The sequence below is a fragment of the Notolepis coatsorum genome, assembly GCF_963971535.1.
Source record: "Notolepis coatsorum genome assembly, chromosome: 9".
In the NCBI taxonomy this organism is placed as follows: domain Eukaryota; kingdom Metazoa; phylum Chordata; class Actinopteri; order Aulopiformes; family Paralepididae; genus Notolepis; species Notolepis coatsorum.
In genome coordinates, this window is record NC_140173.1 from 6,867,575 (window position 1) to 6,890,225 (window position 22,651).

The 22,651-nt window shown below is 43.8% G+C and overlaps 1 protein-coding gene and 1 long non-coding RNA gene across 2 annotated transcripts in view; both read left to right on the forward strand.

Moving 5' to 3' along the window:
• LOC311234028 overlaps positions 1–2,352 on the forward strand; it is a 4,461-nt gene extending 2,109 nt beyond the window's left edge. Inside the window, exon 3 of the long non-coding RNA XR_014620056.1 lies at positions 2,298–2,352. This is a non-coding gene — a long non-coding RNA (uncharacterized lncRNA). The remainder of the gene's footprint in view (positions 1–2,297) is intronic.
• Positions 1–21,094, forward strand: part of adam8a (ADAM metallopeptidase domain 8a) — a 24,646-nt gene extending 3,552 nt beyond the window's left edge. Inside the window, exons 4-22 of the mRNA XM_084321244.1 lie at positions 2,361–2,511; positions 2,809–2,886; positions 3,016–3,078; positions 3,929–4,098; positions 5,126–5,207; positions 5,312–5,448; positions 6,143–6,320; positions 6,819–6,911; positions 7,896–8,091; positions 8,185–8,423; positions 8,937–9,017; positions 10,642–10,726; positions 13,395–13,509; positions 13,903–14,107; positions 19,262–19,309; positions 19,563–19,619; positions 19,829–19,879; positions 20,274–20,357; positions 20,830–21,094. Coding sequence (XP_084177370.1) covers positions 2,361–2,511; positions 2,809–2,886; positions 3,016–3,078; positions 3,929–4,098; positions 5,126–5,207; positions 5,312–5,448; positions 6,143–6,320; positions 6,819–6,911; positions 7,896–8,091; positions 8,185–8,423; positions 8,937–9,017; positions 10,642–10,726; positions 13,395–13,509; positions 13,903–14,107; positions 19,262–19,309; positions 19,563–19,619; positions 19,829–19,879; positions 20,274–20,357; positions 20,830–20,874 — 2,158 coding nt within the window. The 3' untranslated portion in view covers positions 20,875–21,094. The remainder of the gene's footprint in view (positions 1–2,360; positions 2,512–2,808; positions 2,887–3,015; positions 3,079–3,928; positions 4,099–5,125; positions 5,208–5,311; positions 5,449–6,142; positions 6,321–6,818; positions 6,912–7,895; positions 8,092–8,184; positions 8,424–8,936; positions 9,018–10,641; positions 10,727–13,394; positions 13,510–13,902; positions 14,108–19,261; positions 19,310–19,562; positions 19,620–19,828; positions 19,880–20,273; positions 20,358–20,829) is intronic.
• Positions 21,095–22,651: the final 1,557 nt, after the last annotated feature.

Consider the following 22,651-nt stretch of genomic DNA (forward strand, 5'->3'; position numbering starts at 1 on the left):
CCGGGTTCGATCCCAGCTCCCGTCGTTATTTGTCACATGTCCTCCCCACCTCTCCTCCCGTTCGCCCTCTCCTCTGTCAGTCCTGCGTGACCAATAAAGCTGTAAAAATGCTAAAAAAAGAAAAAGAAATGGGGGACCCTGATGTAAACAAGACAAACGTCTTTCTCTGGTCTGCATCCCCTTAACAATCATTTATCATCTGTTTCCTGTGTCTGTCTGTCCCGGGGTACTGCCACTTTTGACCACTTGGTTCGACCGTAACAGGTAGAACAGTCACTGCAATCTTGGCCATCACCCTGAGACATCCACCACCTTGGCCAACACTACGAGACAACCACTCAGAGAGATAGGGAGATGGGGACAGGGGTTAGAGAGTTCCCATGTTTGTAGTGGGCGGAATTGGAGCAATAAATACATGTAATAAATAAGCATATGCATAGATGGTGACAATAGAATCAAAGCATATAAGAGAATTGTGAAATTAAGTAATACATAGAACTAAGAACTACTGCAAGCGTATGTATCACAGCTTGCTAGCCCCAGTACCTAGTATGTCTGTCAGTCTAGGCGTTTCTCCTCACAGCCTGCTAGCCCTAGTGCCTAGTATGTCTAGGCTAGGCTTGTGTTTTCCTAGCAGCCCACTAGCCCTAGTAGCTACAGTAGTAGTATGTGTCAATCTAGGCTTGTGTAAAATGTATCTAATTGGTCAGACATTGAATGCGGCCTAACGGAAACGGTACCAATAGATGGTTTGTTTCAACTTGACAACATGAATATTCTAAACGGACTGCATGAGCGATAGATATCAGCAACAGGAAATACACTTGGGTCCAAGCTGTTCCCTTATGCAGTTCCATTGAAACAGTCTATACATTAATTTCCGCTCCAAGATTGTGCCCTAAATCCTTAAGTTACATCCCTGTTTGAACAAGAATTCTGAATTTGTCTTGGTGATATGGGCGCACACAGACGCAACAATCTACAGAGTTTCACAGACAGCTTCACAACACAGTGCAAGACATAAGATAAGATAAGATAAGATGATCCTTTATTGATCCCCTTGGGGAAATTCGGGTGTCAAAGCAGCATGGGGGATACAGGGTGGGGGATACATAGCTTCACAGTCCTATATACACTATAGGTACACTTAAAGTATAGATACTAGGGATGTCCAATATTATCGGCCTACCGATATTGGCATTAAAATGTAATATCGGAAATGATCGGTATCGGTTAAATCTTTTTATTTTATTTAATTTTTTTACATTTATTTAACCTTTATTTACCCAGGCAAGCAAGTAAGAACAAATTCTTATTTTATTTATTGTCAAAAGTATGCATAATGTTGTGTTAATTCCACGACAAGAGATATGTTAATTACCTGAAATTATTCCGTTTTTTGGGGGGGAAACCCTGCATATATCGGTATTGGTTGATATCGGTATTGGAAATTAAGAGTTGGACAATATCGGTATATCGGATATCGGTAAAAACGCCAATATCGAACATCCCTAATAGATACAATACAATATATATATATATATATATAATAAAAATAAAAAAGTACAAACACAAGATAGTCCAGTGATGAGAGTCCAGTGATATTAGTCTCTAGTGCAAAATACAAGATAGTCAGTACGGTGATGTGAGTCTCTAGTTCTGAGTTGTGACAGTGATAGTTCTGGCAGCAGATCCGGCTGCCCGAGCCCTTTGTTGTAGAGCCTGATGGCTGCCGGTATAAAGGACCGGCCCAGGCGGTTTGTGGTGTGTCGGGGGGGATGAGCCTTAGGCTGAACATGCTCTTCATTCTGGCTAGCTCCTCGTAGAGGGGGTGAGAGGGGTTCTTCAGGATGGCTTCTAGCTTTTTCTTCATCCTCCTCTCAGCCACCACCTCTAGGTTATCCAGCTCACCACCCAAAGAGAAATAAAAAAGACAGGAACAATACGAAAACAGAACAAATACATGCAGGCCAACCAAGCAGATAGAGAACAGACAGACAAAATACACCAGTCATACTACATTACAAAACTAGCTCATGGATTGTTTATGTCGAAAAGGTCAGTTTTGAGCATGGCCTTAAAGGTCCGTAGAGTGCTTGCAGATTCCAAGTTGAGTGGGAGCTTGTTCCAGAGCTTGCTGAACATACGGTAGACGGTAGACTATACATATCACAAAATGTCAATAATATGCACATTTATATTTGATACTTGGGTGATAGTTTCATCTCTTCCCAGGTCAAGTGGCAAGGTGCTTTCTCTGTTTATTAATCCTGATGTGTTCCTCTCTTGCACTGCAGGGGGTATGTGCGAATGCATGACCAGGTTTACCTTATTGAACCTCTCACTGACACCGACATGAGAGAGCGCTCTGGCGCAGAGGGGGTGGGGCCTCACGCTGTTTACAAACACGAGCACCTGAGGATGAAGAGGAGCTCCTGTTCCCATGGAAACACTACCACCTTCTACGACCACGGCTCCCGCCCCTCTGGGCTGTTCCAACTCAGTGCCCTGGTAAAGCCACACAACATCAACAACAACCAAAGACACTGATGCACTCTGACACATAGACAAGAATGCACGGTGACAGACATGAACATGTGCAAGCACCCAAGTGCACACATGCACGCACGCACACACACACACACACACACACACACACACACACACACACACACACACACACACACACACACACACACACACACACACACACACACACACACACACACACACACACACACACACACACACACACACACACACACAGAGTTCACAGCTTAATATCTAATGGTTCTTTCCATTACTCAGAGAAGAGGTTCCCAGACCAAACCCCAGACTGGAAAGCCCAGGATAGTGGAGATGGTCCTGGTGGTCGACAACAAGGAGGTGTGATGTCCTCATTACCGTTGTTGATATTGTCATTGTTATGATTGTTACTACTCACTTACTATAATAATTATCTTTTATGTTTGATCATTACTAATTGAAATAATTTCCCTGATATCTTCTTTCCAGTATACAAAGTTTCGAAGCACTGTTGAGGCCAGAATGCTTGAAGTAGCAAACCATGTTGATAAGGTACTGTTCTGTTAAGGCTGGACTAGTCAGTTAGTTAAAGGAACACACCAACATTATGGGAAATTAGCTTACCGTCTTCTCCAGAGACAGACGAGAAGATACCAATTTCTACTGAATTAATGAATGGAAGCGGATACGGATCAGCTAGCCCAGCTGTGGGCCAAAAACACCTCTCCTGGAGTTTTAAGCAAGGCCAGCTGATCCCTATCCGCTTCCATTAATTTGTGCTAAACTAGGCCAGCTTTCTACTGAATGCATAAGAAGAAATTGGTATCTATCTTCTTGGTAAGCGCATAAGATGGTAAGCACATTTCCCATAATGTTAGTGTGCCCCTTTATGATTCATGCCAGCCGTTGGAACTGGCTGTGGAGGTTTCTGTTGCTAAAGGGAAAATCTACACTATGGCTTCCTGTAACCACAAAACTGTGTAGTGGTAGAGCAGGTAATTTAGACTAAAACACTGTAAAAGCATGATATTACTGTTCCACTGCAACTTGTTTCCAAGATCCAGTAATGAGATGCCAAATGATTAATATTCTGTTGATATATTTAGTATATATTCACATAAGAATTCTAAACATTCCTTGAATGAGGTAATTCAAATTAACTGCAATCAAGATTTGTTAACACGACGATGTATGAGAACATGAGATGCTCTTGATGTTGTCATCAGGACATAAATCCTTTAACTCCAAATAGTTTTCCTCCCGATTACATCACAGAATAGAGCCATGCTCCTATGGCTTTGTAAGAGAGATTGGAACTGTCATCATCGGAATAACGAGCAAGTTCTAGTGTCACGGCTGCTTTTCACTTCAAAGTCAACGGTGTCTGGTGTCTCTGTCTCAGCTGTATCGCCCTGTGGGCCTCCGTGTGATGCTGGTGGGCCTGGAGATCTGGTCGTACAGAGATCAGATAGAGGTGGCTGCTAACCCTGAAGCCACGCTCACCCGCTTCCTGAGGTGGCGCCAGGAGAGCCTGCTGCCCAAGACCAGACATGACAATGCTCAGCTGATCACGTAAGGCACCGTTATCTGGGGTCAAGTTTGTTGATTAATATGTGTTATATTAATATAGGGGCGACAGTGGCTCAGGAGGTAGAGCGGTCGTCTGGTAGTCGGAAGGTTCCCGGCTCGATTCCCGCTCCTCTCAGGCAGCGTGTCGATGTGTCCTTGAGCAAGACACTTAACCCCTAATTGCTCCCGATGTGCAGGTTGGCTCCTTGCATGGTTGCCTCTGCCATCGGCGTGTGTGAATGGGTGAATGTGAGGAACAGAACTATAAAGTGCTTTGGATAAAATCGCTATATAAATGCACCATTTACCATTTAATATACCTGTTGGTTTATTCTCACGGGCGAGGCAGCCTAACGGTTAGAGCCTGTAACCAGAAGGTAACCAGAAGGTCACAGACAAACGCACCATATACACACACACGCACGCACGCACGCACGCACGCACGCACGCACGCACGCACGCACGCACGCACGCACGCACGCACGCACGCACGCACGCACGCACGCACGCACACACACACACACACACACACACACACACACACACACACACACACACACACACACACACACACACACACACACACACACACACACACACACACACACACACACACACACACACACACACACACACACACACACACACACACACACACACACACACACACACACACACACACACACACACACACACACACACACACACACACACACACACACACACACACACACACACACACACACACACACACACAGACACCTCAGTGTTGACAATTCTGGTTATCGATTAGCCATTCCCTAACCCTGCACTTGAATGAATGATATGATGTGGACACTCTAATTGTTTGAGGTATTGAGTACCGAGCATGGTTGCCTTCGCCATCGGTGTGTGAATGTGAGGCAATTTCTTTTTGGATAAATGCAGTCATTCTATTGAGGGGCCGTTGAGCAAAGCTATTAAAAGTGGAGCTGCTCAGTAGCCAATAGGACTGTTTGTACTGACAAATACTCGTTCTGTTTTCATCCAGAGGTGTGGACTTCGATGGTTCAACTGTTGGCTTGGCAAACACCAACGCCATGTGCACCTCTAACTCTGGAGCGGTGAACGAGGTGGGCACCCTTGTCTTGTCTTTATAGAATATATCTATAGGGTTTTCACATTTATTTTATTAAACTTTCTATTTTCTATTTAATATCTTTCTTTATATACCTAGGACCATAGCACCAACCCAATAGGAGTGGCCTCCACCATTGCCCACGAGATGGGTCACAACCTAGGCCTGTCCCATGACACTGACAGCTGCACCTGTAGCTCTTCAGGCAAAGGCTGCATCATGGCCGAGAGTGTGGGGTAAGCTCACACTTGGCACTCAAACCCAAACTACTGGCGCAAAGATGAAAGGGATATACCGTGACGTGAAGATTTTGGTCTGTTCTTTTTCTTCACCTTGTCACAGTGTGATGAAAAAGCACTTTGGTTATCCACATAAATAATTTTTTTTAAAGCAAGCTATAGCTGCAAGCTATTCATTACATTTACATTTACATTTAGTCATTTAGCTGACGCCTTTATCCAAAGTTCAGCAGGAAGGGTACTACTCTGGCAGCTAAGGGTCAGTGATATTGTTCGTCAAACAGTGTTGAACTTGAGTGCTACACCCTTGAGTGCATAGTAGTATAGACTATTAGCATAGTAGGTAGTAATATAGCCACAGTAGATTACTTAGTAGCAAAGTGCATAATAGTAAAAGACAGTATGAAGGTTAGTCGTTTTATTTTATTATTATTTATTTTTATTTCAGATTGTTTGAAGAAGTTACTTCTTCTCTCATTAGCTTTGAATACGATATTACATCTTGAAATGCCATGATATCTCTTTAACAAAAAAATACGATTTTGAGTAAGCACAGGTCCATCAAAACCAGTAGGCCTATACTCTCTCTCTCTCTCTCTCTCTCTCTTTCTCTCTCTCTCTCTCTCTCTCTCTCTCTCTCTCTCTCTCTCTCTCTCTCTCTCTCTCTCTCTCTCTCTCTCTCTCTCTCTAGCATGGTGTATCCAGAGGGGTTCAGTAGCTGCAGTCAGCAGCAGCTCAGTAGGTTCCTGGAGGAGGTGAACCCAGTCTGTCTCCTGGACACTCCCTCCACCAGCCGTGTCTACGGGGGGCCAGTGTGTGGGAATGCCTTTCTAGAACCTGGAGAGGAGTGTGACTGTGGCACTGTAGAGGTACACACACACACATTTGCCTCTCTCTCTCTCTCTCTCTCTCTCTCTCTCTCTCTCTCTCTCTCTCTCTCTCTCTCTCTCTCTCTCTCTCTCTCTCTCTCTCTCTCTCTCTCTCTCTCTCTCTCTCTCTCTCTCTCTCTATCTATCTATCTATCTATCTATCTATCTATCTATCTATCTATCTATCTATCTATCTATCTATCTATTTATCTATTTATCTATAAATCTATCTATCTATCTAAATCTATCTATCTATCTATCTATCTATCTATCTATCTATCTATCTATCTATCTATCTATCTATCTATCTATCTATCTATCTATCTATCTATCTATCTATCTATCTATCTATCTATCTATCTATCTATCTATCTATCTATCTATCTATCTATCTATCTATCTATCTATCTATCTATCTATCTACTATCTATCTAAATCTATCTATCTATAAATCTGTCTATCTATCTTTCTATAAATCTATCTATCTATCTATCATAGGAATGTAAGAACTCTCCTGCTAGCAACGCTACCACATGTCAACTCAACACAGGAGCCCAGTGTGCACAGGGAGAATGCTGCCACAACTGCCAGGTAACACACACACACACGCACGCACGCACGCACGCACGCACCAGCACACACACACACACACACACACACACACACACACACACACACACACACACACACACACACACACACACACACACACACACACACACACACACACACACACACACACACACACACACACACACACACACACACACACACACACACACACACACACACACACACACACACACACACACACACACACACACACACACACACACACACACACACACACACACACACACACACACACACACACACACACACACCACCAGTTTTATCTGTGCCAAATTGTGGTCGCTGTTTAGCGGAACAAGCCTCTTGGACATAACTGACGGGAATTGAGCTGACAGGAAATTACACTGACATTGTGTGATTGACACACATCTACTAATAATATTATATTATCATACTGGGAATCTCCGCCTGCCTAGGGTTATGGAACTCTCAGCCACAGAGAGTCCATGTTAAACATTCTATTGAAGAGAAGAAGAAGAAAACACCCAGATTTGAGTATTAGTAATAGTGGCTTCCTTTAATCACCACATCCACTCGCTTTCTGTCGTCACACGTCACAGTTTAGCCGCTAATCGTGAGATATGGACGCGTCTTGATCCCGAGTGGGGACCATTAGCTGCTCCTCCGCTGGGCTGACGGTGGCCTACATGAACTGGCTGCGATCTTAAGTTTGTGTTACTTGGATAGAGGTGGTAAGGTGTGTGTGTGTGTGTGTGTGGTGTGTGTGTGTGTGTGTGTGTGTGTGTGTGTGTGTGTGTGTGTGTGTGTGTGTGTGTGTGTGTGTGTGTGTGTGTGTGTGTGTGTGTGTGTGTGTGTGTGTGTGTGTGTGTGTGTGTGTGTGTGTGCGTGTGCGCGCGTGCGCGCATGTGTGTGTGTGTGTGTTGTGTGTTTGTGCTACAGTGTGTAAGATGACTTCTCTGTGTTGCTCTCTGTGTTGTGTAGCTGAGGCAGACAGGCAGCGTGTGCAGACCCAGCGCAGGGGACTGTGATCTGGCAGAACACTGCACTGGTTTCTCAGCCTCCTGCCCCACGGACGCCTTCACCCAGAACGGGCGGTCCTGTAACTATGGAAACGGGTACTGCTACAACGGACGGTGCCCTTCACATAAACAGCACTGCAAGAGACTTTGGGGACCGGGTAAAAGGATGCTTTTGATATCCTGTTTGAACCGACAATGTTAATTTTGATCTAGACTGCTAATGCTGCCATGTTGTATTTTCTCCGGTGTAGATGCCAACGTGGGAACATACACCTGTTTCTATAGCGACAAGAATAGCAGAAGTTTCAGGGATATGAAGTGCGGAACGCTGTACTGCTCCGGAGGCTGGGAGTTTCCCATCACATCCAGGAAGTACATCCGCACGCTGGGGAACGGGGAGACATGCAACGAGGTGACCATGGACCCCAAAGACAAGTACCCAGGAGATCTGGGCATGGTGCCCACCGGGACCAAGTGTGATCACAACATGGTAATCATCAGCAACAGCAACCCTGACTGTATGATGGCTGTTGTCGTCTTAAAAGACAGGAGTTAAAAGAACACGCCAACATTCTGTCTTCTCCAGAGAGAGACAAGAAGATAGAAGATACCAGTTACCTCTGTGTGTTCAGTAGAAAGCTATCTGGCTGCACGTTAGCCTAGCTTAGCACAATGAATTGAGCATGCATTCCATTCAATGCCGGACATGGCCGGGGCGGTTAGCCTAGGCATTGCCCAACTAACACCTCTCCTGAAGGCTAACTGGCCATGTCCGCTTCCATTCATTGTGCTAAGCTAGGCTAACATGCAGCCAGATAGCTTTCTACTGAACGCACAGAGAGGAAACTGGTATCTATCTTCTTGTCTCTCTCTCTGGAGAAGACAGTAAGCTAATTTCCGCAAATGTTGGCGTGTTCCTTTAACTTACCCATTATTTATTATATCCTGAGACCTGTGAACAGTGTAGGAGTTTCCCCTCACAGTGTATTTGTCCGTCTCCCAGGTGTGCTACAATCAGCGTTGTCAGGACAACATCAAGGTGTATGGAGCGATCGACTGCTCAGCCAAATGCAACGGCCGTGGGGTGAGACCTTACAGCTCTTTAATGACAGGTTAGCTGACTGTACGAGAGGAGTACATATCCAACCTGTTATAAGCCAGGTGCTTGGTGGTGGTGGTGGTGATGATGGTGATGGTGATACTGGTGCTGTGTTGGCAGCACCGGATTCAATACTAGGCACTCATTATGACTGGTTTCTAACAGGTGTGTAACTGGTTTCTAGCAGGTGTGTAACTGGTTTCTAGCAGGTGTGTAACTGGTTTCTAGCAGGTGTGTAGGGGAGAACGGGGGACGTTGTCACACTTTTTACTCTAGTGTGAATTGCTCATAATCAAAACATCTTTCAATAGTCATTCCTACATTAAATTGAAGCTTAAGATGTTGGCTTGAAATGTGTATTCATTTCCAACGTATTGTAACAAAGTTAATCACCTATCAAAAGAAACTCTGACACATTGTGACAACCAACCCCATCATGGGGATGGTTGTCATTGTCACACACTATGGGGTTGGTTGTCACCATGTGTTTTAAAATGTTTAATGGGAAAATCTTAAAAAGAAGACAAGATTTAGATTTCAGATAATGATTGAAGAAGTGCGTCTTTAGTCGACAGCGAAAGATTGGACGGGTTTCAGCTGTCCTAACTGGGGTGGGTAGTTCATTCCACCATTGTGGGGCAAGGACTGAGAATAGACAAGAAGGCAGAACTACAGTTGAAAGTTTAATTGCATTGACAAGTTGACAAATACATAACTTAATGCATCTTAATGAACATAAACAGGAAACACATATTTAGGCCATCCTATATAACAAAATAAGAGCACAATAAATCGGCCTAACAATAATAGCCTACACAACATGTGACAACCAACCCCAAATAAAATGTGACGAACAGCCATCTAACAACTAGTTAGCTAGCTAACAACAATCTAAACTATAGCTATCCCTTCACACTTTTTAAGGGTAATAATTGTTTCATTATAAACCAATTGTGTAAAAGCCTAGAAGAAAAATACTGAGGAGCGGAATATTTACAAATGGACATGAAAAACACAAAAAGTCCTCTCACCTCAAATTCAGCTGTTTCACTCCAAATATGACAATGTAGGTGAACTCTTGACCACAATTCTGGACATTTAAATACCAAAGTATGGGAGACAGGATCCTCTGGTGGTGAAATATAATGAATGTGACAACCTACCCGTGTGACTACGTCCCCCGTTCTCCCCTAACTGGTTTCTAACAGGTGTGTAACTGGTTTCTAGAAGGTGTGTAACTGGTTTCTAACAGGTGTGTAACTGGTTTCTAACAAGTGTGTAACCGGCTTCTAACAAGTGTGTAACTGGTTTCTAACAAGTGTGTAACCGGTTTCTAACAGGTGTGTAACTGGTTTCTAACAAGTGTGTAACCGGCTTCTAACAAGTGTGTAACTGGTTTCTAACAAGTGTGTAACCGGTTTCTAACAAGTGTGTAACCGGTTTCTAACAGGTGTGTAACTGGTTTCTAACAAGTGTGTAACCGGCTCCTAACAAGTGTGTAACTGGTTTCTAACAAGTGTGTAACCGGTTTCTAACAGGTGTGTAACTGGTTTGGTTTCTAACAGGTGTGTAACCGGCTTCTAACAAGTGTGTAACCGGCTTCTAACAGGTGTGTAACCACGAGAGAAAGTGCCACTGTAACCCCGGCTGGGCCCCACCCTTCTGTGATGTGGAACTCTCAGAGGTGCTCACAGGTACTGTGCATTCAGTGTGTGTCTGTGTGTGTATGTTTCTTTCTGCCTGTTTGTCTGTATCTGCCTGCCTGTGTATATCTATATGTGTGTACATGTGTACGCTATTAACATGCATGCTCGCACATATGCGTGCAATACATGTATTCTACTGTGTCCTGAGTGGTTCACTAAACAGAACTACTCAGAAGAGCCATTCACATGGCCTCATACAACCATGCTCTGTTCTGATGAGCATAAGCGGACACTGACGTAATTGAATTTCCCCGTCTGTACAAATATAGTAACACTGGTTACAGTTAATTCTATTTCCCGTCTTGTTGACACATGATGTACTATGACATTTTAACCCTTTGAGCAATGAAGGACGTGGTCAGAATCACCATGTTTAAGATAAGATAAGAGGAGATCTTTATTAATCACCTTGGGGAAATTCAGGGGTCATAGCAGCACAGGGGAGGGGGAGGGAGGTACAGGCAGGGTAATAGATATTACAATAAAAATATATGAGAATAAATCAAATATAAGCATAAAAGATAAAGAACAAGATAAAATATGGATAAAAAAAGAAAGGTGAGAGGCGGCTGAGTGGCACAGTGGGCAAGGCGCTCGCCACTAACGCAGGAGATGCTGGTATCGAGCCCAGCTCTCGGCGTTGCTACCGGCTTGGCCGGCCGTCATACTAACACAATTGGCAGTGTTAGAGGGTGGGAAAGCCGGTGGGTGGGGATTGGACGTTGTGGACAGCGACTCCTACAGGTCGGTTGGGTGACGCCGGTACGGCGAAACAGGAAGTATCGGGGGCAGCGTGAGCCTCCCACGCGTTACTCCTCGCCACTGAGAGTTCGAGCTGTTGCGGTGAAAAGATGCGACAGGCTGCCTCCTTGTGTACCGGAGGGGACACGTGATGCAAGGCTTCTATCCTCACTACAGCTGACCAGTGGGAGGCATAGTCTAGCAACGTTCAAGACAGGGGAGGGAAGAATTGGAAACACGAAATTGGGATGGGAGACAAATAGAAAATGGGGAGAAAAAGTGGATCAAAAAATAAAAAAAAGAAAGGTGAGGGTCTAGTCAGCCGGATAGGTGAGACATATGTATATTCTGTTGATGTAGAGTGTACGCCCAATGTGCATATGTACAGCCCCCTTATACAGATAAGTCAATCCGATGTAGTCCACTCTGTACAATGTGCAATACTCGATACTGAGTCTTAGTCTACCCTGGTATGTAAATAGATTAAGCATATTATCAATAAATAATATAGAATATTTGTATACAAATACGATCTAAGAAGAAGTTGCCTTTGAGAACCAATGGTTCTCGAGCCGTAACGGCACATGGGGCAGGAGCCTATCTCCTGTTTCCGTAGCGTGAGGCAGCTTGATGTACAAGTACACCCCTTGGACTTCCCCCCAAACCAACCCTTGATGCTGAGTGTCAAGCAGGGAGGCTATGGGTACCATTTTTAAATAGTCTTTGGTATGACTCGGCCAGGGCTTGAACTCCCAGCCTCAGGGCGGACACTCTACCCACGAGGCCACTGAGCAGGTATACGATCTAAGGTGCTAATAAATGAAGAGTCCATGCAGGGTTCAGTAGTTCAAAACAGTCAAAACAGTCAAAAGTCTATTTTTCGATTTTTCTCCCATCCCAATTTTGTGATTCCAATTCCACCCTCCCCTGTCTTGAACGTTGCTCGACTATGCCTCCCACTGGTCAGCTGTGGTGAGGATAGAAGCCTTGCATCACGTGTCCCCTCCGGTACACGAGGAGGCAGCCTGTCGCATCTTTTGTGTGTGTGTGTGTGTGTGTGATTGATTGATTGATTGATTGAAAACTTTATTAACAGATTGCAGAATGGGTACAGTACAGTACAGCTCAATACATACAATTGTTAAGGGGATGCAGACCAGAGAAAGACTTTCGTCTTGTTTACATCAGGGTCCCCCATTTTCAATTCATCGTAACATATATGACATACAGATAGACAGCACTGCTACATCTATACATTTATGACATACCAGATTTGCAAATACAGTACTGTTTGTGATACGAAAAGAGTCCAGAAAAGAAGTATATACATTTGACGTAGAAACTGTACATTGGAGGAGGTTGGGTAGGTGGGGGGGGGGTACTGTACATTGGAGGTGGTTGGGTGGATGGGGGGAGGTTGGGTAGGAGGGGTGGTGGGGGACACTGTACAACTGTACAAGCAACACTGTACATTGGAATATTGACAAGACCATACTTGGTCATTTTTACTGTACATTGGAGGGGGTTGTGTTAGGACATTTACAGGGGCCAGTTTCGAATTGCAGTCTCCCGTAGGTGTTTTTTGAGAGTGTTTTTGAAAGTGGGTAGTGTGTGTGTGTGTGTGTGTGTGTGTGTGTGTGTGTGTGTGTGTGTGTGTGTGTGTGTGTGGAAGAAGAGAATGAAACATTAAAGATTTGCATCTTCACATCTGTTTGTTATTTGTTACATTTGTTAAAAGGCCCCGTAATGGCTCAATTAGTATCTGCAAGTTGTTAAATAGACTGTGTGTGTGTGTGTGTGTGTGTGTGTGTGTGTGTGTGTGTGTGTGTGTGTGTGTGTGTGTGTGTGTGTGTGTGTGTGTGTGTGTGTGTGTGTGTGTGTGTGTGTGTGTGTGTGTGTGTGTGTGTGTGTGCAGGGACAAATTTTGCTGTTGTCATCGGTGTGTCAACGGCAATAGCTGTAACTCTGCTGCTGATCCTGGTTATTGGAGGCTTTCTGTGCTGCAGGAGAAAGAGGAACCATCCAAAGAGGTACAGTAGAACCTCACTCCTTTCTTCCAGTCATCGGCCATTTTCCTTATTCCCCGTTTGATTAGATTGTTCACATTTGAAAATACACCAGAGCCACATGCACAATTATCCAACAAAAGCTCTTTCCTCGGCCCAATTGTAATGTAATTGGTAATACATGCTTCACTGAGATCGAGGCACTGCTGCACTGCAGAGGCATGAGGCCAAAGGCAGAGTTGGTTTTAATAAGTTATTCTTATTAAGTACATTTTGGATCCAAGCTGTTTTTATTAGTATAGTTAATAGATTATGAGTACAACGTCCTTGAGATTTTGGCCCTTGCTGGGATGTAATCTCATTAATGTGTTGTCAGAACTGTGGTATGATTAAACTTTTGTGTGTGTTTATTTGCAGAAATCTTGACCATACCTCAGGCCAGGCCAACCCTCTGTTTCAGTCAGGCAATGCTCGGGGCAGCCCTCGCAAGGGCCCCCTACACATCAGCCAGCCTAAGTTTGTGGAATCGTCAGCAATGAGAGCCTGTAAACCCCTGAGCCTCGGTGCTGCCCAGCCACTCATTGGAGCTCCGCGGCTAGCCCCCAGCAGAGAGGCCCCACAGGTGAGTTGGAGCTCCGCGGCTATCCCCCAGCAGAGAGGCCCCACAGGTGAGTTGGAGCTCCGCGGCTAGCCCCCAGCAGAGAGGCCCCACAGGTGAGTTGGAGCTCCGCGGCTAGCCCCCAGCAGAGAGGCCCCACAGGTGAGTTGGAGCTCCGCGGCTAGCCCCCAGCAGAGAGGCCCCACAGGTGAGTTGGAGCTCCGCGGCTAGCCCCCAGCAGAGAGGCCCCACAGGTGAGTTGGAGCTCCGCGGCTAGCCCCCAGCAGAGAGGCCCCACAGGTGAGTTGGAGCTCCGCGGCTAGCCCCCAGCAGAGAGGCCCCACAGGTGAGTTGGAGCTCCGCGGCTAGCCCCCAGCAGAGAGGCCCCACAGGTGAGTTGGAGCTCCGCGGCTAGCCCCCAGCAGAGAGGCCCCACAGGTGAGTTGGAGCTCCGCGGCTAGCCCCCAGCAGAGAGGCCCCACAGGTGAGAGTCCAAGAGGCACTGGTCTACGAGGATCACTGCACTCTCTGTAGAGTAGACCATATCCTCACAAACTCCTAATAACATGGAGAGAGGAATAACACAGAGACCACTGTGTTGGTTGATTGCCTTATGCACATGTCACCTCTGCATCTTTCATATTATAATGATAATGATAATAATAATAATAATAATAATAATAATAATAATAATAATAATAATAATAATAATAATAATAATAATAATAATAATAATAATAATAATAATAATAATAATAATATTTAATGATAATGATAATAATAATAATAATAATAATAATAATAATAATAATAATAATAATAATAATAATAATAATAATAATAATAATAATGATAATGATAATGATAATGATAATGATAATAATAATAATAATAATAATAATAATAATAATAATAATAATAATAATAATAATAATAATAATAATAATAATAATAATAAACATTGTATAGCCCATTTCATACAAGAATTGCTGCCCAAGCGGTCGGGTGGCGTAGCGGGGATTGCGCTCGTCACCAATGCAAGAGGCTGCGGTCTTGACTCCCGGAGTCAGCATTGCCAGCGGCTTGGGCCGATCGTCATACTAACTCGTTTGGCTGAGTTAGCGGGAGGGAAGTTGTTCTGAAGGTCCAGATTAACACTGAAAGTCTGCGTTTATTATTTTGTATAACTTATATATTGTTTATATATATAAGATATATATCTTTACGTCATCTATTTGCCTAACAGTATTCTTCGTTCGCCTTATTGTGTCCCATTCTTGACGCTGTAGGCGCCAGGGCGCGCGCCCCCTAGACATGTTTTCTAGACATGTTCAGACATGCCCGGACAAGCCCAGAGCGAGCGCATTGATTCTGTACAGGTGAACAGGCTGAGTCCAACAGGGAACTAATATAGAGTATGTGGGGTAGACGACGTGCGGCAGCAGCAGTAGCATAACAGGAAAACTAGCAGAGCGAGAGTGAAAGACGTCTGGTACAGTTGTACACAGACCGATAGCAGTGTATCGTTATAGAGAGCTAATGGCTACTTAGATACAACTATAATATTGTCGAGCCATTATTGGCACAGTATAGTGAATTGTGTAAGCGAAGTAACGTGGAGAGACGTATAGTTGAACCCAGCGACGTTTGGATATAACTACTCATTGGAGACCGTCTGCGGGTTAGCTTCACGTACAAACGAAGCTAACTAGCTACCATCTATGCCAACAGGCTTTTGGATTAATAGCTATTAACCCTGCCATCGGGCGCTAGGAATACAAGGACCGGTTCCGTACGAGACCCCTTCTTCCAGCGACGACAGGATTATCCGACCAGTCTACAGTTTCTCCGGAGCAGGAGCTCTAGAGAGAACCAACCGTCTCCAGCCACCATCTTGCTTTTCCCTGTATCGCCTCGCTTCGTCTCACTCCCTTCAGAGCTCCACCGGTCGAGTATCCGTAGTCTAGGAACCATTCGTTACCGACGCCGTTGACTTTGTTGCACTGACATTCTATTATTAAAGGAGAACCGTAATAACTAATATGTATGTTTGCTATTAACATTAAAATGCTTGTTTAACTTGTATCCCTGTCCCCGCGCAGTCAATTGAGTGTCCGCCATTTTGTCTAACTGTACTGTCTGGCTATTAATATTCTTTAGTAGTGGTTTAATCTAACATATCTCAATACAGTCAGGGTTGTGTAGCCCCTTAGCTACAGAAGTCGTGGGTGGTAATCTGGCGTTGTGGACAGCGACGCCTACAGGTCAGGTCTGGGCGCCTGCTCAGCGAAAGGCAGGAAGTGGTGAAGGCAGCATGACCTCCCACGCGTTACACTTCACCAATGAGAGTCCTCGCTGCCAGGTGAAAAGAGAGCCACTGGCTGTCTCTGCATTGTGTCGGAGGAAGCATGCGGTAGAGTTCAGGGTTCCCTTGTACCGACCAGTAGGGGGAACATGCGCACAACGACCAGGTAGGGGAGGGGGGAATTGGCATAACGACTAAATTGGGATGGGGAGAAAAAGAGAAAAATCGGAGAAAGAGAGGATTAAAAAAAAAGAAAAAAAAGAATTGCAGCCCAAAGTGCTTCCCAGCAGTAATGTAATAAGATAGGCATACAATTAGCATACAATTACCATAAATATAGACAGGCATAAAATAAAAGCAATGCATAAAGTGCAGACATAAAACATTTATAAAATAGACAATAATCATAAAATAGACAACGTGAATTCATACGTCATCACAATTGACCTGTGCTACGCGTCCTATCAATCTATCGATAATGCGCTATGAATCAAAATACTGCATCCCTTGGCTGTATGCTCTATGTCGCTTTGTATCAGTTATTGGCCATCTCTGTGGGGTCCAAGGCTTCGGTGCCTTGCTCAAGGGCACATTGGTAGAGATGGGTGGCACTGTAGATGTAATACCAGTCAGTCTCTCCAGTCACCAGCTTACATGGAATACACCATCCTATCGGGATCTGATTGATTGATTGAAAAGTTTATTAACAGATTGCAGAATGGGTACAGTACAGTACAGCTCAATACATACAATTGTTAAGGGGATGCAGACCAGAGAAAGACTTTCGTCTTGTTTACATCAGGGTCCCCCATTTTCAATTCATCATAACATATATGACATACATGACATACAGATAGACAGTACTGCTACATCTATACATTTATGACATATCAGATTTGCAAATACAGTACTGTTTGTGATACAAAAATGTCCAGAAAAAGAGTGTATATACATTTGGCATAGAAACTGTACATTGGAGGAGGTTGGGTGGGTGGGGTGGGGTTGGGTGGGTGGGTGAGGGCTGTACATTGGAGGTGGGGGGGGGGGGGGGGGGGGGGGTTGCGTAGGGGACACACACACATTTTACACTGTACATTGGAATACTGACAAAGCCTTACTTGGTCATTTACTGTACAACTAGGTTAGGACATTTGTAGGGGCCAGTTTCGAATTGCAGTCTCACGTAGGTGTTTTTTGAGAGTGTTTTTGAAAGTGGGTAGTGATTCACATTCCTTTACAGCTTTAGGTAGGGCGTTCCACATTGATGTGGCATAATTGCTAAACGTGTTTAGTCCCTTGTTTGAGCCGAATCTGGGTTTTACATGATTTGTGGAGCTCCCTCTGGTGTTGTGATCGTGGTATTCACTGACCTTTGGGAAGTATTTTGACATGTACATGGGTACCTTGGTCGCGTAGTGTATCTTGTAGACCAGGCCCATTGCAAGTTGCTGTACTCTGTCGTCTACTCTAAGCCATCCTAGGTTGTCAAAGTGGGCAGGGGTGAGGTGGGTTCTAGGAGTCAGGTCAAGCAGTAGTCTGACTAGCTTGTTTTGAGATGTTTGTAATTTGTTTTTTAGTGCCTTTGAGGTGCTTTGGTACCATGAGGTGCAAGCATAGTCATAGTACCCTTGAATGAATGCTCCTGCTAGAGTCTTCAGGGTATTCTTGTTTACCAGAGAGGAGATCCGGTACAAGAATCGCGTTCGTTGGTTGACTTTTTTTATTACATTGGATGCCATTTTGTCACAGGAATGATTAGCCTCTAGGATGGAACCCAGGTAGGTAATTTCATCTTTCCTTGTGATAATATTGTCACCCACTGTAACCGAGAAGCCGTCGGTCTTGCTGAGTTTGTTATTTGAACCGAAGAGAATGGACTCTGTTTTGCCCATGTGTAATGATAGTTTGTTGTCGGCGAGCCATATGCAGATTTTGCCTAGTTCCGAGCTGAGGGCTTTTTCAACCTGTAACTTGTTCTTGTCAGAGACCAGCAGGGCTGAGTCGTCCGCAAACAGGAACAAGTTGCAGTCACAAGCTGACGACATGTCATTTGCATAAATTAGGAATAGTAGCGGTCCTAGTATGCTTCCTTGTGGAACACCACAGCTCACTGTGAGGGGGGGGGATAGGGTACCGTTTACCTCCACCATCTGTTCCCTCCCCTCCAGGTAGGATTGTATCCAGCTCACTGATAAACTATCAAAACCAATTGCTTTTAGCTTGTCAATCAGAATGGTGTGATTGACAGTGTCGAATGCCTTTTGTAGGTCCAGCATGACCATGCCGCAGTATTTACCCGCGTCCACCTCTTGTTTGATGTGGTCGTTCAAGTAGAGAAGGCATGTGTCAGTGGAGTGGGATGTTCTGAAGCCAGATTGGAATTCGTAGATTAGATTTTTTTCCGCGAGGTACTTTTCGATCTGTTCGTATACTATTTTTTCCATGACTTTCGAGATGGATGTAAGGATAGAAACAGGGCGGTAGTTGCCCGGGTCTAATTTGCTGCCCTTTTTGTGCAGGGGTGTTACTCTCGCAATTTTGAAGTCCTTGGGGACGTGTCCCTGTTTTATGGAGAGGTTTATTATGTGTGTGATGACTGGGGTGATGGCTGCTGCTGAGTCTCTGAGGAATTTGGAGGGGATGTTGTCATGGCCAGTGACCTTTTAGTTACTAGTAATGCTCTCTAGTGCCAGGCCACCTGTCACTGTTTCTCTTTGTCTGGACTGGTCCTTCAGTCCTTCAGTCGAAATATCAACCAAACCAACAAAAGATGGAGGAGCAACATACTGTATGCTGGTGCAAATCCTCTTTCTCTTTGTGAAAGCTTACTAGCAAACATTGTTTGATTCATATCCGTCTCTGTCTCTCTTCAGCCACCCAACACAGTACCAGCTGTGCTTCAGTTGTCCAAATTACAACAGGTAAACTTGTCCACTATTCTGATTGATTGATTGATTGATTGATTGAATTGATTGAAAACTTTATTAACAGATTGCAGAATGGGTACAGTACAGTACAGCTCAATACATACAATTGTTAAGGGGATGCAGACCAGAGAAAGACTTTCGTCTTGTTTACATCAGGGTCCCCCATTTTCAATTCATCATAATGTGCTTGGCCTACATGATTTTTCTTATTTGGCTGAACCATGTTTTTGTACAAATGTTCCTTTAGGTTGTAAGGACACCTGGGCCACCGCCTGTTGTCCAGATCAAGGTAGCCCTTTTTGAGGTGAGGATGAATGCAACTGTTTTAGAATTTAACTAAGGGTTCATTAAAGATATCGTTGTTTTTTTGGGATTGTCATATTGACAGGGTAGAATATAGCTGTTTACATTGAGTTGTTTGGTGAACTGGTCTTCTGATATCAGTGATTGAAGAGTAAACAAAGGTTCTATCTTGATTCTATTGACAATAAACGATGATTTTGTCTTTGATAGCCTAAACCACTACCTCCATCCAGACCCTTACCAACACTTGGAAGCAAACCGGTAAGAGAAACCATTGATGTGCATGCGCGCACACACACACACACACGCACACACACACACACACACACACACACACACACACACACACACACACACACACACAAAATTATGATGAATTGAAAATGGGGGACCCTGATGTAAACAAGACAAAAGTCTTTCTCTGGTCTGCATCCCCTTAACAATTGTTTGTATTGAGCTGTACTGTATTGTACCCAATCTGCAATCTGTTAATAAAATTTTCAATCAATCAATCAATCAATCAATCAATCACACACACACACACACACACACACACACACACACACACACACATCCACACACACACACACACACACATTTAGAAATGCTGCACATCTGTAATGGGGATCTCACTGTCTTCTTTCATTTATGACAGGTCTCAAAGCCAAAGCCTCCAATGCCTCCAGTGAAGCCTTCTGATATAGATTCTCCTTGGAAGCAGACACAACTGGTGTGTACTGTAAGTGGTCCTAACTTCTCTAAATGGCCTAATAGTATATATGGAATTTAGTTAGTAAATTATTTCATCATTGTAAACTGTACATTATCCTCTGCCAGTGTGGGATTAATTTGTTCTCTTAACTAAACTAAAATTTAAATTGTTTGGGCCTTGGCCCTTTTTGACTTGAGATTTGTATCTTAATAGGATATCCTGCTTAATAAAGGGTTAACTGTATTGCAGAGGCCAGCAAGGCCAATGGTTGGCATTTAAGCACCCTTGACGTTATACCAGGAATTCAGATGTATCAGGCTCTCTGTGGTTTTGGACAATGTGCTGACATTTAGCCCTGTAATGTAACAAGGAGTGGCTCACAGTTAAAGAGCTAGTCAACATATAACCCTTTCCTGCCCACCACCAAACCACTGATGATGATGATGATGATCGTGTGTGTGTGTGTGTGTGTGTGTGTGTGTGTGTGTGTGTTTTATAGCCTGCAAGGAAAGTTGCCCTGAAGCCTCCCAACAAGCCCAGCTGACTGAAGGAGGAAACTGTTTTGATTCACTAAAGATGGAAACTAATTTGTTTCACTAAAGGTGGACACAGTTTTGTTCCAGAAAGGGTGGACTGGTTTTATATGGTTCCATGGGGTTGGACTGATTCAGAGAGTCACTGGGTCTTTTTGATGGTCCTCCCAGACGATGATAGTTCTGTGTCAACCTGGAAAGGAGCCACTCTGGGGACAGGAGAAGTCAGCCGTGGCCTCTCGGAGAAGGGCCACTCTCTGAGCCTTGTTGTTGCACCTTCGTGATTTACAGGTGCACGTTTTGTTTTTGCACTCTTTAATGACTAGGCCTAACAAAAATAATGGTTGGTTTCAGGTTGCCGACCGACCCTGCCGATTTAGGTGCGACCCAATATATTTTATGAGTTTAAAAAAAAAATTATATATTAAAAAAAAAAAATCATTTTTTTTTTTTTTTTTTTTTTTTTTAGAATAAAGTTTCATAGAAATCTTAGTCAAACATTTAGTATTATGGATATTAAACATGCTGGCAGAGTACATGCATCCATGTTGTTGTGAACATTTTAACCCTTTCACTGCCACACGACAGCCGGTTAACCCTTTCACTGTGACAATACAGAAGGTTAGCCCTTTACTATCACACAACCGACGGCGATGCTCCATCATTAGCATCATTAGCTCCGCGGATGCGGAGCTAATGATGCTAATGATGGAGCATCGCCGTCGGTTGTGTGATAGTAAAGGGCTAACCTTCTGTCGTGTGGCAGTGAAAGGGTTAATTAAATAAAGAAATTCCCTATCCATAGTCGCCGTGGGAAAGAATAAAAAAAATAAAAAATAAATTCCCTACCTACCCATGGCCAAACTGACAACCAACCTGAAACCAACTATTATTTTTGTTAGGCCCTGCTGCCATGGTGCTGATGGTGTGTTTTGTATTGTAAGGGTAAATTCCCCCTGCCTTTGTCATGGAACGAGGGAACAACTTAAGGACCAGGAGCACTTGCACTGAAAAGAATTTAATTAATAATAAAGTCCTATTTTTTTATGCTGTGACTATTTTATTCATTTATTTTATTTAATTGGTACAGTAAGGGACCAAGCAGCCAGACAAGGAGGACACAGTGGTTTTGGCAAACAAAATAAGGGTTTTATTTTACCCATTTCAAAAACAGCCAAAGAATAAGGGTTTTATTTACCCATGCAAATACATAATTTACTAAATATAACATAAATGGTCCAAATAATACAGCAGGACAAAAACAGACCTGAACAGAACGGAAGACAAAGACAAATGAGAACTCAAAACTATATATAGGCCCTGGCCAGATACATTAACCTACGTGGGCTAATTGATCATTAATATTTTACTAAATAATATCTTACAATTCTGATTAATCTAATAAACAATAAACACACAACACCACTACCAAACTGAACAACCAATAATCTTAATTAATAAGGAAATATAAGGAAACTAAATTGCAATACAATAAACCCCCCCTGACATCTCCCGCGACATGGTTCGGTCCACCACCCCCATCCGGCTATTTATTTATTTAGAGTGGACCAGTCGCTGCTGCTCTGTTTGCTCATAGCGAGGACGGCTGGAGAAACAAACAATGAACGACATATGCACTTAAAGTTTAACCATGTAAGTCAAATAATAAAGAATGGATATGATATCAGTACGCAAGTCTATGTGTCGTGTCGTGTGTCATTATGTGAAATAGAAATTGTGTATGTGCATCATGAATGTAAACGTGTACAAACATTAAACTAAACAAAC